The sequence below is a fragment of the Thunnus albacares genome, chromosome 17 (assembly GCF_914725855.1).
Source record: "Thunnus albacares chromosome 17, fThuAlb1.1, whole genome shotgun sequence".
NCBI lineage: Eukaryota > Metazoa > Chordata > Actinopteri > Scombriformes > Scombridae > Thunnus > Thunnus albacares.
In genome coordinates, this window is record NC_058122.1 from 1569122 (window position 1) to 1585546 (window position 16425).

Here is a 16425-nt window from a genome sequence, read left to right on the forward strand (position 1 = left end):
TAGGTAATGATGAGTAAGAGAGCAGACTGGGAGATATTAGTGTATCATTAGGTAATGATTAGTTGATAGTCACATATCTGTAAATTGATCATAATGACCACTTTCTTCATGAGTCATTCCTAATCAATCAGCTGCTGATCTGCACAAAACTAGTAACTACTTATTCATTACTAGTTACTTAAACATAAGTTACTCATTTTGTACCCCTCAAGTAATGCATCATACTATGTAGTTACAAAGTAACCCCTCATTACTTCAAGAATATTACTATTATAGTACTATTTACTTACTATTACTTACCCTTTTTGTTCTCCTCAAGTAAAGTGGCACATCATACTTCACGATTACCCGTCTTTTTTATTAAGCTTTATTCATTCACAGCCCAACTCTCTCTGCAGGAACGCCCTGACCACACCTCATATCAGATCACATCATATCAGTGACACACATTCACACTGCTGCTCAGTACTTGCTAAAGGACACATCACGGGTCACAAGCACTATTTTTTCACTTTCCCCACCCAGATTAATCCTGCTGGTCCGGGAATTGAACTGGACAAACAAGAGTGAGTAATGGTGAGGTAATCATGAAATAATGAGTAACAAACAGGGAATTCTGAACTAAAAAGACTTTAACTTTTGAAAATAACCACTTAAACTGTTAAACTTGGTCTGCTGAATCCTCACATTAGCCTCAGCTAAACATTAGAATGCATTTTTGCACAGAACAGGGTCTGTAGATTTTGTTCTCCATCACTTGCATTGGAATCGCATTAGGAAGGGACCTCTTCATGGCCAGTATAGACAGGTGCAACAAATACAGAGACCAATAACTCTTTCAGTGTATAGATGGACATGGCAATATGGTTTTAATGCAGACTTGAAAAAATGTGAACCTATCCTTTAAAGTCAAAGTCAAGTTGCAAGTCTTTTTGATTTTGTCGTGTCCAGTCTAAAGTAATCACATTCATGACATGTCATGTGACTTGAGTTCATACTTCTGACTATGTCTAAACTGCAATTTCCTATTTTCTGACTTCAGGAAGCATTTTGGCTTAAAGCAGAATCCATGGTTCAGAAAATGTTTCAGTCTACTAACTCTCGGGCTTAGCTTTGACACTGAACAGAGAACCTCATATTTTTAGTGTAGTGAGCATTTCATAACCAATAAATCAATCAGTGAAAATGTCCCCTCTTTTTATTTAACATCCCGTTGTGTTTGAGTAGCACAAATATGATTTCAAATACATCATTTTCCTTAAAATTACGACTTAGGTTTGTTGTTTAACAACAGTACACAGACATATCAAGTTATTCTTTTAACAATTTCTATTCAGTCATCATGTTCTCAAGGAAAAAGACAAAAATAACAATGAAAATCAGATGTGAAGATGAAACATTAGTTTGGCCACATGGTGGCAACATTTGGTTGGGTTCAGTTTTCTTCATCATCTTCAAAGATATCAGCTACAGTCCTGTGGATGGAGATACAAACAGAGGTTACAGACTGTGGTTCATAAACTGGATGGGGTTACAGTTAAGTGGAAATAAGACCTACTTGTAGATTGATCCAGTCACTTCATCAAGAAAACCTCCTGAAGAAAAGAGACACAGTAAAGTCTATGTTAACAAACAGTGTCGCCTTGCAGTTTTGTAATATAACACTCCACTGTAGAAATCTAAGCATAATTATTTGATTGAGGGGATCAAGTATTACTTCCTCTAAGATTGTTGTTCATTTATAAACACAACAAAGCAAGATTTAGTCCACTCTGCTGCTGGATTAGAGAAAAAATTCTCCACTTAGGAGTCACCAGTTGAAAGCTTCTCTTTGTATAACAGGAGTGACCAGTTAAAATGAGCAGCAAGAAAACTTTCCTTTTCTGACAGAATATTGTGAGATTTTGTTTTTCTCACTGTAGCAGCTCAGCATTGACTCACCAGGCTGGCAAAGAGTTTGGCAAGCAGGACACACATGGCAGTAACCGCACATCTGTGAACAAGACAGAAACAAGGCCAGTAATGAATACAGACAAGAGTGATGAATGTAAACAGTGTCATTGTATCACAAGAAGCCTCATCCACAACTGTCTGTTTCAAACCTGCTGAAACTACACTGCCAAATAAAACAAGTCACTTTTTTTTTTTTAAATAAAAAGCCATTTTTTGACATAACTATGACTTAGGATCTCACTATTTTTATTTAGTGAGTTTTTCCCTTAGTATCTCTCAATCTTAACCTACTCTTTGTCTTATTATTATTATCACCTATATATTTTTGCTGGCTGTCATGAGCTTCAACATGAATGAAAATATGTGTATATGAATATGTAAATTTGAATGATTAAGAAAGGATAATGTGCACCATAGGCAGCCAAAATGGCCTTGAAAGAGAACTGTTTAAATATTTAGGATATCTGTATCTAAATGGAACCAGCTATTGGGTGATATTTGGAAACAGCAACAAGTCTAGGCTGCTTTGTGTATAAGTTTGGTTGAAGATGAATGTGTCTGGACAGAGTTCCTCACCCTGTGCTGATTAAGACTTGTAAACTGGCTTAAATTTTACATTTAAATTGTGTGTAGTTTGTAAGGCATCAAGCCAAATGATGACTCACAGCATTGAAAGTCTAGTGTCTGCTTAGACATCACAGTAAACAGACAATTTTCATGGCTCTTGCAATACTCAGGTCCACATTGTGGATAGCGTGAACAGTGTCCTTTTTTGAGGAAAGGTCGCAGGGGTCACCCAAAGTATTTACTTTCCACCTCTTATGCTCATGAATATTCACAGAAAATATCATGTAAAACAGACATTAGATTTGGAGATACCTTATCATGGCACAAGGTGCTGGTGAAGGGGAATTTTTGACCTGACAGTGATACTAGAGGAAAAGTCAGGGGTCATCAAAGTTAATTTACCTCTTCAACTGGGGCTAAAAATATCCAAGTAGCAAATTTTATGGTCAGTAGTTGTCAAGATATCTTGCTCTGAACCAGTGTTGGACAGACTGACTGATGGCCAAAATGACCTAATGATCATAATCATCCATAGGCATGACACAGTTTGACTTGGATGTTGGATGATTTAGGTCTTTAAATCAGATGAAAAGTGAAAGCTGCTATGCGGTTATACTTTGCTTTTGTGATTTTGAACCCACTTTTTTTTAGTTTCGTGTAATTTTGGTGGTGGTATTACTGGCTTATTCTGCATTATAATATGTATTTGTGTGGTTTTTCAAGCATGGCTTTCAAACCAAGTTGTTTAGGTTAGCATCCCTGGGCTTTAAGGAGTCAAACATCAAAAGGCCTCAAGCTGTTTATTTTTCAACAAGTCTACAGCCACGTTCATGGTTCTGGGAGTTTACACTACTGTTAACACACTCATCTGTAGCAGGAAATGTTTACCATGGTCACCATCTCAGTTTATCCTGCTAACATTTGCTAATTAGCAGGAAACACAGTATAACAAAGTCAAATTAGTTTAGCAGGTATTAATATTTATTAATTTATATATATTATTGTATACATTTTGACCTGAGATGGAGCTAGAAAAGTAAGATGATCACCAAAGTCATTACAACTTATTGTGAAGGGGAACATGAATGTCTGCACCAAATTTCATTGTAATCCATCCCATATTTGTTTAAATATTTCACTCAGAACCAAAAATGTCAACCTGCTGGTGGCATGATGGGAAAAGTCAGAGTGTCACACAAGTCTGATCAAAAAGTTGGTCAGGGGAAGAGAGGGAATTATGCCCTGATTATGGTCCTATAGACAAATGTCAAGAGGTCATCTATGAGGCATTAAGAATCATCCTCTGGAGACCATGAACATAATGCTCATATAAAAGGGATTCTGATATCTGTATGGTGGTTTTGATATCTTGCCACACAGGTCAAACCAAAGTTTTACTTTACCTTTTAGTAATGATAGCCATCAAAATAATATTAATTTAAAAATATATACTGTATATTAGCCATTAGTCATTTTGATGTGATTATGGTTTATACATACACTCACGGAGCACTTTATTAGAAACATGCGCAATCCCTCCTTATGTATGTTAATGAGGTGGACAAAATGTAAGGAATACTTCTCAATATAATGCACTCCAGTGCACCACCACCACCCACTATGACCTCAATAATAACATTAAGTAGAATTATCACCTTTCTGACAATGTCAACAAAAACAGAAAATGTATAAGCTTTGTAAAAGTAGAATTTATGGCAGAGCTGTTGTACTGGATTGCATTAGACTGCACATGTGTTCCTAATAAAGTGCTTGGTGAGTGTATTTAATTAATATATTCTTTGATATACTGTAGATTAATTTTATTCCTTTTGGACAAAAACAGTAATCATCAAATTAGCCTCATATATAGAATCACAGCATTTGTGATCTATATGAAGTGTGCCACAGGCAGAAGCACATCACTTTAATATGTACATGTATCAAAAAACATAGCTGATTAAGATTTTCCTTTACTTTGGGTTTACATGGGAGAATGTACTGGCCAAGTCAAATGTAATGTAATGCGTATTTTCTCACCTTGCATTCATCACAGTGTTCAGACTTGTCTCCCTCTTCACAAGGACATTTATCACAGCTGTCACAGTGCTGAAAGGAGAGGGCAGCGTCAGAAAGGGTTATACATAACAGAACCTACACAGCCTTAGAGAGGACATATGTAAAGTGCAGGATTGTGTATATGTACTACCTCCACTTCAATACGTAATGAAAGAAATCTTAGCACAGTTGGTTCCCATTGCTACAAATTGTGATGTTTGTTTTACTGACAGAATTTTGTGAAGGTCTCTAGTTTCCTGACTGCAGCCACTTGACCTGTGATGACTACATGCAGTTTCTTTAATATAATTTTGAGGTAATTTGCGATTTATGTCTCCAACACCGATGATATGACATTTGTGCATGTTTCTTAATCAGACATACCTCACAGAAGTCACAATATGAGCACAGAGAGCCCTTGTGATAACCTTCATGATCGTCATGTTCGTCGTCATGTTCGTCGTCATCGTCGTCATCATCGTCATCATCGTCATCATCGTCTTCATCGTCTTCATCGTCTTCGTCATCATCGTCTTCGTCGTCATCATCATCTGCACATAATATTGATAATAAATATATAACTTTTAAAATAAAATACTTCAACAGACACTCAACAACGATAAATCAAAATATATGCTCAACCATTGATAATGTGAACATAAAGTGAAATAAAGCCTGTCAGTTAGATGTTACAGTCATTTTGGAGTAACTTAAAATCTAGACTACATTTATGAAAGATAAATGAAGTCTATACAAAGCCAGAATATAAAAGATATTGACATGACATGTCTCTTTACTTGGGCTCCACAGGACTGTGATTTCTGAGACAGAAAACATGAAGGATTAAATAAATCAGCAATAAACCTTTTTGTGATTCAGTATATTTACTAATTTTTTTGCAAATTGCATTTTCACCTACGACATCACAGAGAAATGGCTGAAAGTTTAAGTAATAACAATCTTTGCTAAGATAATGATGGAAATACCTACAGTTAAGTCTATATTTAAAAGAAGAGTTGTTAGATTTACAACTTCTCATGGAAAAGAATCCTTGAAATTGAAAAATTTAGTAGAAATGCCTGAATTATACAATTAAAGTCATACATCTGAAAAAAAATCCAAATTCTTACAATAAAGTCATAATTCTGAGATTAAACTCAAAATCATAATTCTTTTCTCATTTTCCTCAGAATTCTGACAATAAACTTACATCTTGACTATAGGCCCATTTCTCTGCTCTAAGGTGTGAATTATAAACTGAAAGTGTATAGTTATGTATACTGAGTAGCCAAAAAATAGAACATTGTACATACAATTAGTCCTCTAACAAATACATTTGTGAAACTTTGTTGTTGACAAAGTCAGAGGTGTTACCACAGACACTGTAGAGTGTGGTCTAGATGTAGAGAAACGACTCCACCACAATGTACAACCTGAGAGGAGTCATTAAATAGAACTGGGCCAACACACAAAAACTAGGTGCTGCATTTGACTTGATGTGGTCATTTGGAATACATTTTCAGTTTAAGTTCATGTTCAACTTAAACCAAACTCATTGAGACCAGCAGTGGTGACAGACATATTCAGATCCCTTACTTTAGTGATAGGAGAAATAGCACAATGTAGATATACTGACTTACAAGGAAAAGTCCTGAATTCAAAAAATCAAAATTCAAATGTATGGAAGTATTAAAAGTATAAAAGTACTCATTATGCAGCAGATTGGTGTCTGTTGATGTTATGTTATTGTATTTATTAATTATAATTATTACTAAAGCATTAACCTGTAAGTAGCATTTTAATGTTACAAGTGGCGAGAACATTTTAACTATTTTATATTCTGCTGGGTAGTTAAATATATATCATTGTATCACTTTTTATAAAAGCTGACACTGTGGTATGTCAAAATTGAATTTGCAAGGTAATAAGTGAACACAGAAGGGGCGACTGTGACTGGGGCGGTAGAGTAGGTCGTCCACCAGACCACCAATCAGAAGGTTGGTGGTCCGATCCCCGGCATGTTGAAGTGTCCTTGGGAAAGATACTGAACCCCAAATTTGTGTGAGTGATAATTAGAAACAATGTAAAGTACTTTGGATAAAAAACACTGTATCGCTCCTGATGAGCAGGTTGGCACCTTGCATGGCAGCCTCTGCCATCAGTGTATAAATATGTGTGTGAATGGAAGAATGTTGGCAAGTGTTGTAAAGTACTTTCAGTGGTCAGTAGACTAGAAAAGTGCTACATAAATGCAGTCCATTTACTGCTGTCAGATAAATGGAGTCTAGTGTAGCAAAAGATTGAAGTATTTGCAAATGTACAACATTTTAGTAAAAGTACCTATATTCCACCACTGGTCACCAGTTTAAAATACATATATGTTGCAAAGTACACAATTTGAATGTTATTACGTTTGTATTCACCAGTAACAATTGGAAGTATTGTTTGATCATATCAATTTTCGGTTTCTATTACTTTAACAGGCTGACTTAAAGGTGTTGGGAATGTGTTTTTCATTTTTTAAATCACCAAACCAAACCAATGCCCCCCCTCCCTTCCCCTACTGTAATCTTCAGACAAGCATTTATAAAACACACTTCATATAGAACATGCTGTGGGCAGAACAGGTACTCACACGTTTCAAATGTCTGACACTCTGGTCCTTGTACAGGTATTATGACCAAACATATTTGATAAAAGTAATGGCGCTCTCTGTGCATTCTAACAGTTCTAATACAAATTGTCTGCCTTTGGTAACAGATTTGCAGTTATGCCGTTTATGATCATTTGATTTATTTAATGAATGAAAGTAAGAGTAAAGACATATGGACAGTGGTGATTGTCAAATTTGCTACACATGTTCACAGTCATTACAAAATCACATTTCTGTCAAACAAGAAGAAAAAAAAGCAATAACCAACCAAAGAACAACCATTTCATCTCTTGACAATTTGATATTTGACAGAGCTGCAACTCATTTACTTCTTCTATAGAAAGAGATGTTTCTCTCTTTTCCCAAACACTCTCTTCCTGAAAAATGCACAGCAAATCCACTGTTGTAACATTTCATAACAAATGAGGAATTATACATCTCTTCAGCTTGGTTTAAAAAATGACTCAAATATTTGTTTTTAATTATCAGAGTGCCAAATAAGCATCGAAAAGTAAGGAAAATTGCATACAATTCTAAACAAATATTCATCATTAAAGTAAGCTATTGAAATGTGCATCAAAAGTTATTATTTTATCTAATGGTTTGGAACATCAGCATTTTAGGAAATAAAAAGAGGTGTGATTATTACACTGTTCAGATACATTGAAAATGATTCTATTATCTTATTTGTGTTCAGCAATTGTACAAGTGCACACATCAGACTTTTCTGTTCATGACATGCTTCTTCAACAGACAGTGGCAATGCTCCACAGAGAAAGAAAGAGATTGAGAGATATTGAGAAAGAGAGAAACTTTACATCTGTTGGTACTCTAAGCTTTTAAATGAATTAATTTTGGTAGTGGCCCTCCTGCACCTCCCCTCACGCTTTAATTTCCCTCTGTCTGTTTATCTAGAACTCTGATATCACTGTCTCTCTTTCTTTCTCTGTAGGTTCACATAAAGACACAAATGCAGGTCAGTCTGATCCAAAACAAATGAGAAAGGAAGTAGTAGTAGAGAAATCATTCTTTCAAATGAAACACAAATCAAAAGATCTCAGACTAATGACCCCAATGACTGACTTCCAAGTCAGGCTTGGTTTGTGTGAAATAGTTTTTTTGTTCTTTCTCTCTCTCAAATCAATGCTTCTGCAGTCCCCAAGTTCATATCTAGTGTACTGTGCGAAGGACTTCGGACAGTTGGACTTCAGATGGGCCAGTTCAATTTTCTCAGAGTGCTCATAACTCTAGTTAAGCAGGGAAAAGAACACAGTGTCAGAGACAGCAAAGGAAATGGACAGCTGGAAAGGGGTGGAGGAGGGACTTTGATTACCTGAGTTTTGGGACATTAAAGTAAGAACTGACAAAGAGATGATGAGGTTGCAAGAATATTAACGAGAGGGGAGTGGCTAATGTTTGGCTTAGCTCCTCCCCTTTCGCACACTGCCCTGTAATGTGCATGCACACGTTTGTAACTAATACGCATCGCAAATTGTCAAAGCATCAGCCATCACTGACACTTTAAATACAACAGTAACATCGCTGCATCAGAACTGTGATCTACTTTGTTTCCTGAGCTGTGTTTTGGCAATTTGAACAGCCAATCGCAACCCAACCTGGAACAAACAGCATAATGTCATTCAAATTCAAAGGTCAGGGACTCTGATGCTTAGACAGTACATAGCCTGCAGTATGCATCAGGTACATATGTCTGCATATATGATAGTACAGAAAGACACAAATTGAACATATACACCTAAGAACATATAAAAAACATGCATATAAACAATTACCACTAAAAACTAGGAGTAGTAAACAAAAACTACTGCATATTTAAAGTGACTGACCTTCATGATCATCATCATCATCGTCGTCGTCATCGTCGTCGTCATCATCATCATCGTCGTCATCGTCGTCATCGTCGTCATCATCATCGTCATCGTCGTCATCATCATCGTCGTCATCATCGTCGTCGTCATCATCATCATCGTCGTCGTCATCATCATCATCATCATCGTCGTCATCATCGTCGTCGTCATCATCATCGTCGTCATCATCGTCATCGTCGTCGTCATCATCATCGTGATCATCATCATCGTCGTCGTCGTCGTCATCATGATCATCATCGTCGTCATCATCATCAGCCACCAGGCCTTGCTCGGAGCGGAATGGCAGATCCTGTGCCTTGGCAGTGGGAGCCAGTGGGGTGTGGAAGGAGCAGAGCAGCGCCAGCAGCAGCGCAAGAATAAAACTTCTCAACGATGCCATGTTTACAGCCAAGACTGGGCCAACTAGTGAGGAATTACCCTGCAATCACTGCAGGAGTCCAGCACTGCAGCTCTTAGCCTATTTGTCCCCCTTCACAAATTCAAACCCACTTGTACGTACACACACTCAGACTGCTACAGTAGGGAATGCACCAATTATAATGGCCTCCAATAGACAAGGTCCAGTGTAGAGAAGATATTCCAAGATGAGATCCAGACACTTGTTCCAAACTCCTGGCAAAAATGATCCTTGGAAAAGCAGGTGTCCTCGCTTTGAATCTGGGACCACAACAAGACAGGTGTCTCTTAGTCCAGCACTTGAATGATCAGTTGGCTGCAATAAACAGCTGAGAGGAGAGCAGTCAGTAACTGGTCAACAGAGACACAAACAGGACTAATGTGAGAGCGACAGAAAAAGAGTGAGACCAACCTATGGGGTAAGCTGATAAGAAGGGGGGCAGTCAGGTTGACTGACAGGGGCAAATGCTGCTGGGAAGGCCTGCACTATCCATAAGTAAGTTGCTAAGAGAAGAGGGGAGTGATTGGAGAGGGGTATAAGGAAGGAGTGGAGCATGCTAGCTTTTCCATCATCATCAAATATTTAAGTTTAACTTTAGAACAAATGTTCAAGCTTAACTTCGGAGAGTACCACAGCAGAGGTAGGCCCAGGCAATGATGACCATATATTGTAAGAGAGAGGGGGAGGATGATTGTACTAGCCAGACCTTCCTACTATACTCTGGATGTTGTATCATGGATCCAACATTTCCCTTAGACCAACCCTGCAAAGCAGGATGATGTATCTTGAAAATTAATGGTTGAATTTCTAGAATTTTTCCTTGTATATTCATGGTTGTCAGAGGATAAATCCTAATACTTTTGGTGACCTCCTGAATTCTAGCACCATCTCAACGAATCCATTCCCCTTTGGAAGCATTGTTCTGCCATCTTCAGGTCAAAATTTACACACAAGATATCCAACTCTTTATCTTTATCTTTTATTCTGCAAAACCTTGGATTATGTTCAATAACAAAGGTTTTAAAGGTTCGATGCCAAGGTTTTTAAATGTTTTATTCCAAAATGTGCATGAAAGGCAAATACAGTATTCTTAAGGTTAGGGAAAGATCATGAAAGATCATGGTCAAAAACTGTGATTAAGGTGTAGTTAATGCTAGACAACTGAAACACTAAGAACAAAACACAAAGTATCCCTCTATGCAGATGATCATTTGTTTTTTTATATCAAACCCGGATACCTCCTTACCCTTCTTGCTTTTATTGCTAAGCCAATTTAGCCAGTTCTCAGGATACAAACTAAATTTACACAAAAGTGAACAGTAAATACAGAAGCGCTTACATCTTACAACCTCCCTTTTAAGATTGTAAAATCAATTTACTTACCTTGGTATTAAAGTTACAAGGCAACATACATGTCTTTTTGGAGAAAATTTCATTACTCTGTTAAATCAAGTGAAACAGTGCCTAATGCAGTGGTCATCCCTATCTAAATCCCAGGTTTCTTACATTTTTCAATCCATACCAACCTTCATTTCCTCAATCCTTTTTTTGACTCACTAGACTCAGTTATATCGTTCTACATAAGAGTAAGCGCCCTTGACTAAATAAAGTCCATCTTCAAAAATCTAAAAGAGACGGGGGCCTAATTTCCAATTTTATTACTGGGTGGCTAATATATGCTGTCTTACATTTTGCCACACTTTCATAAGCAAAGTAACTGTCCATCATCGGCAGCAATGGAGTTGAATTCTGTCAAAAAACTTTTCCATTTCAACCATGCTTTGATCCTCACTCCCTCTTCCTTCAACTAAATCAGTTGATAATTCTGTTATCAGGCACACCATGAGAATATGGGATTAGTACAGAAAACACTTTGGTTTCTATGTTTTTTTTTCTCTCACATTATATTTTATCCAATCATCTCTGTCAACCCTCTTTACATGATTCTGCACTTCTAGAATGGCACAGAATGGGTATCAAGCGCTTTAAAGATCTTTTTATCAACCAGACACTTTGTCCACTTTCAGATACCACATTTTCCTGAGACACCTGATAGGAACACCGCTGATGTGTTTCTTTGCTTACACCCGTCACACAAAGGTCTAATATCTGTTATGTATGACAAGCTGGCAGGACTGTGTCCCCCTCGGCAAAATTAAAATAGCCTAGTGGCAGGATTTAAACCTTTCACTGTCACATGATGTTTGATGATTCAATCTTCAAGCTGATTAATTCAACATCCCTCTGTGCCTGTCACTGTCTGATACAGTTTAAGGTCATGCACAGGGCCCATGTGTCTAAAGTCTAACTATCTCATATTTACCCAGATGTGAATCACTGCTGTGACAAATGTAAAAGAGGTGATTCTTCACATGTTCTGGACATGGAAAGACATTTTCCAAACCTTATCCCGCATCCTTGATTCTGACATGGAACCTAACCCTCTGGTTGCCCCTTTTGGCACCACTGGAGAGGAAGACACGTGCGTGACTCCAATCAAATGCTGCACATTGTCCTTCACCTCTCTTTTGGCTGGGTGTACAGTCTTACTAAGGTGGAGGGATGCTGCCCCACCTACCCAAGCTCAGTTTGTAACTCAAACAAAAAGTTCCAAAAGGTGTGGGAACCTTTCCTGAAATACTTTCAGAATCTTCAGTCAAACTTTTTATTTTTATCCCCTCACTTTTTTCCTCTTTTGTCTCTTTGTCTTTGTTTTCATCAGTAATATACTCTGCATGAGTTTATCAATTTCTAAATCCCTCTTTTCTAAATATAAAACCTTGGCTTCCAGCATTTTCCTGTATTGCTCCATGAACTCAGCCTTGTAAGTACACAGATGCTTATATATTAAGAAATTGCAGCTTCTCTATATGATCTAGCTCTGATGATGATAATATTTGTTCAAAGTTCAAAGTTTGCTCCCTCCTCAACGGCATCAATGGTGTTGCACCCACATGTGCATATGGAAATGGACACAAGAAGTGTGAAGAAAAAAATAAGAGAGTTTGAGAGAGAAGTTGAAATCCTGGATACCCTTTCACCTCTGCACCTGGTCAGTTGCTGTGTGGATGAGATGTCTGATTGGGAAAGTTACAAAAATTTTCAGACACAGCTTGCCCAATTCCAAAGTCAGAAAGGTGTTGGGGGATGGGGTTTCGAATACTGTTTGACTATATAAAAAGGTACTCCCCACCTTGCTACATAAAGGATAGCCTACTTCCTGCATTTACACTTTGGCATTGGACATCAATGGCGCATCAATTGTCCAAATTGAATCTAATTTATTTAATGGATAGGGACGATGCAATTTAACATAGTTCCAATACAGAGCATGAGACTGATGTGCTGCACAGAGAGTTTGGCCTGGGATATCTTATGATCTAATGGGAAGATTGCCATGAAATTTGCTGAGCACATTCAGTGTCCTAAGGGGATAAATCCTTTCAATTTCAATGACCCCATGACCTTTTGCCTCCCTCAGGACACCGTTTTTTGCTCTAATAATAGCTAAATCATCACTTCATTGTGCGTTCTCTCCAACACTTTCATATTGTGAGGTGTGATGAACACTGCAGCATGTAGGGCTCACCAGCAAGGCCTCAGACTATTGGTCTTCATACTCATTATTCTGAGCTACTGGATCATCTACAAAACATGTTTTTACAAATTCATCATACTGATGCAGCCAGAGCATATGCACTACCAGCCGTATAGGCCAAGGCTAGACACTGATCTCTAGTCCATCTACTTATCTGTCCCTCCCCCTACACGCTGCCACCAAAATAGATGGATTTGTGCAGGGAGGAGTTGACAACCACTCTATTTAAAACCACACACTGTCAGAGTCAGTGTAATGTGAGCCTCCCTGGCTCTGTCTGTGTGGGACCAGAACAGAATCCAACACCCCTTGTCAATTCTCACCTACACATGCATGAAGAAAGAGGTCAGTGATAGGAACCTCTGAAACACCTCCTAAACCAAACTTGACCAAAGTCAATAAATACATGAACTGTACTTGTTTCTGTACACTGCTGTGATGCCTATAATAGTGTTCTCACTCCCACCCCATTTTGTAAAAATGCTAAAAAACAACAACACTAAATGCTACTATCATAATGTGACAACTTTATTTCTCATTACAAAACTTTTTTTTAAAAATATTTGAGCCAGATAGAATAAAAAATGCCAAACACCTGTTGAAAAACTTTTGGCTAAGTTTTTCTTTGGTTTAAGTCTACATTTGATTGTTGGTCAGTTGGAGTAAAGTTTTGGAAAAGGTGTGACTGGTGTTATTGTAAAAAGCAGTTCAGGTTGAATGATACACTATAATTTGTAGGCCTACATATTGTAATGGGGAAAGACATCTAATGAGTATAATCCACATTTTCCTGTAGGTCATTTTGAGTCTTAATAACTTCTCATCCTCTGAAAGCCATGGAGGAATGAGAGCGACAACATGTCAGTGTTTAATAGCATAATGTACTGAGCAAACATAGATGTATGACATTCTGAGTAACTGAGCAAAGGCAAAAATGGAGTAATTCCATTTGGAAATGAGTAATCAAATCGGTTACACCATTAGTACTGGAACTGGTCACAGCTCTGATTTCCATTACTGGTCAGTCAAGAAACAAGGAGTGGGAGCAAGTGAGGGCTTGTGAGTTGTTCTACAATTGCACAAGATTCTCATGTAGTCCCTAAATCAAATAAAGTCGGTGCACTAGATGATTGCACAGCCAACAAATCCCATATATATATATATAATCCTTTTCAGTCACTATTTAAAGCTGTTATGCACAATCTTTGGTAGGACAGCATGGTTTTGAGAACAAGTTGCTGATGTTTCTAATGGTGATAGACTAGTGGTGGTGACAAACAGCTGAGCTGGAAAGAGCAAAGGACAGAATGAGAGAGGAGATCAGATCGAGATGAAGACTGCAAACTGGCTGAAAGTGGAGATGAGCTCAGACATGCCAAAGACATTTCTTCACTCTTAGTTTGGACCACTGGCTCTGCCTGCATTGACCCACTTGACCCATTTAGTTAACTACAGCTACCATTTAATTCTTCCTCTGCATACAGATCATACACATCAATCATCATCAGTTTGGAATAATAGCTGATGCATATCTTTGCTCCATTATTTCTTGGTCAGCTTTAGCTCAGGGAAGATGTTGCCATGTGAGCAAAGACCCAGGACCTCATTTAGCTCCAACTTGTCTGGGTAATTTAAGGTGTTGAACAGAGTGTTGTGAGGTGAAGAGATAACAGTAAGTGCACTGCATCGGCCCATTTATCAACCAGATCTGACATTCCCTAGCAAGATTCATTTGCCTCCCTGATCTAGTGCCTCATCCAGCCCAAGCTCTTTCCATGTAAGGACCGTCTAAAGTGGGAAATCACTTTCCGTGACACAATTACCTAAGGGAATTGGAGTGTGTGTGTGTGTGTGTGTGTGTGTGTGTGTGTGTGTGTGTGTGTGTGTGAACAGACAGAAGACTGAATTGGTTTCTAAAGTTTTTATATGATGACAGTCATTTCATCCATTTCATTACATATAGCTGGCATGAGATCACTATGATGTTGCCATTGCCACTTTTTTCTGCCATGATCCATAGGAACTGGACACCAGACTCAGAAATGGCACCTATTCACTCGAATAAAAATTGTTTTCTAGTTTCCAGGTTTGCTTCCATGTCATGCGATACAGAATATGCACAGTAGTGTTTTTCCCTCCTGGCCCCGCTTGGGAGTTCCCATTTGGCATTGACATTGGGATGATGTCAGGTGCTTTAAAATTGCTTTCTAGACACTGGGAAAGTTTTATATATAAAAAATCATAATTCATTGCACTACCACGAGTGGCCATGCAGCAAGGCTGAGTGGCAGCCGTGATCTCATCATCAACAATATAATAACCTTGAGTGAAGCAATGGGTTCTCTTTACCTTGTGCAAAAGTTGGAGTTCACCAGGAAGACATTCATTGTCAGCCAGGCAGAATTAGGCCCTAATCTGCCCCTTAGTGGATATGCAAAGTATGCAAGCAAGAATGTGAACGTCCACCAATGACAGCTGTCTTGTTCTTATGTCTTTTGTGGTGTTGTTATGTTGTTTTTCACCAATAAATAAATTAATTAATTAATAATAAATAATAAACAAATAAATAAAGCATGTGAACAATGACACTGCTATGTGGCTATATGACTGCTGCTATCATATACCAGCAGCTTTACCTGCTAAGGCATATTAGCATTGTCATTGTGAGCAGCATGTTAACATGCTCATGTTAGCATTTAGCTTAAAGCACCGCTTCGCCAAAGTACAGCCTAACTTAGCTGCTAGCATGGCTGTAGACTCTAGCAAGGTTACAGCTTTGTTTATTGAGATATCAATAATCATATTGTGTACTAAAACAGGGGGTTCTGGGCAGCAGGGTAGAGGTAAAAGAAGTATAGTCTTGTTGTAAAACAGAATGGTCTCCTCACTGTTGTGGTAGATAAAAACATCTGTTTATTAAAACTTTATTGCAGTTTGAGTAAAACCTGAGTTCATTGATTGAGTCATTGTGTAACAAAAACAGAGGTACATATTGGTGTACAAAAGAACCCAATATGAAAATATCACATGGCACCTCTAAACACTGAACAGATATTTTACTATAGAGGGTGCACAATAATTTAACCCTGGCTATGATGAAGTTTGCTTAAGCCTTATCAATATTAAAACTGCATTTATTTATTTATTTATTGGCCACTTGAAGGCAGCAGAACAATCTGAAAACACATATGACATATTATCACCTTATGACATTGTAATGGTGAATGTGTTGGCAAACAGTTGTCTGTTTATACATTATCATTCATAATTATGTTAGTGTCCACCTGATGAATATAAGGACAATAATCACAGT

At 37.8% G+C, this 16425-nt stretch overlaps 1 protein-coding gene across 1 annotated transcript; it reads right to left on the reverse strand.

Annotated features, from left to right (window-relative positions):
• Positions 1 to 1180: 1180 nt before the first annotated feature.
• LOC122967640 (sarcoplasmic reticulum histidine-rich calcium-binding protein) lies at positions 1181 to 9984 on the reverse strand. Its single transcript, XM_044332390.1, has 6 exons — positions 9076 to 9984; positions 4960 to 5126; positions 4558 to 4626; positions 1942 to 1993; positions 1559 to 1595; positions 1181 to 1475 (listed from the first exon to the last, which is right to left on the reverse strand). The coding sequence occupies exons 1-6, from the start codon at positions 9494 to 9496 to the stop codon at positions 1436 to 1438; spliced, it is 786 nt and encodes a 261-aa protein (XP_044188325.1). The 5' UTR covers positions 9497 to 9984; the 3' UTR covers positions 1181 to 1435.
• Between the last annotated feature and the right edge of the window lie 6441 nt (positions 9985 to 16425).

Coding starts and splice junctions, on each gene's coding strand:
- LOC122967640 (XM_044332390.1), bottom strand. CDS start 9,496: ATGGCATCGTTGAGAAGTTTTATTCTTGCGCTGCTGCTGGCGCTGCTC. Junction 4,627..4,959: donor CATATTGTGACTTCTGTGAG/GTATGTCTGATT, acceptor CTCTCCTTTCAG/CACTGTGACAGCTGTGATAA. Junction 1,596..1,941: donor CCAAACTCTTTGCCAGCCTG/GTGAGTCAATGC, acceptor TCTTTTCTTCAG/GAGGTTTTCTTGATGAAGTG.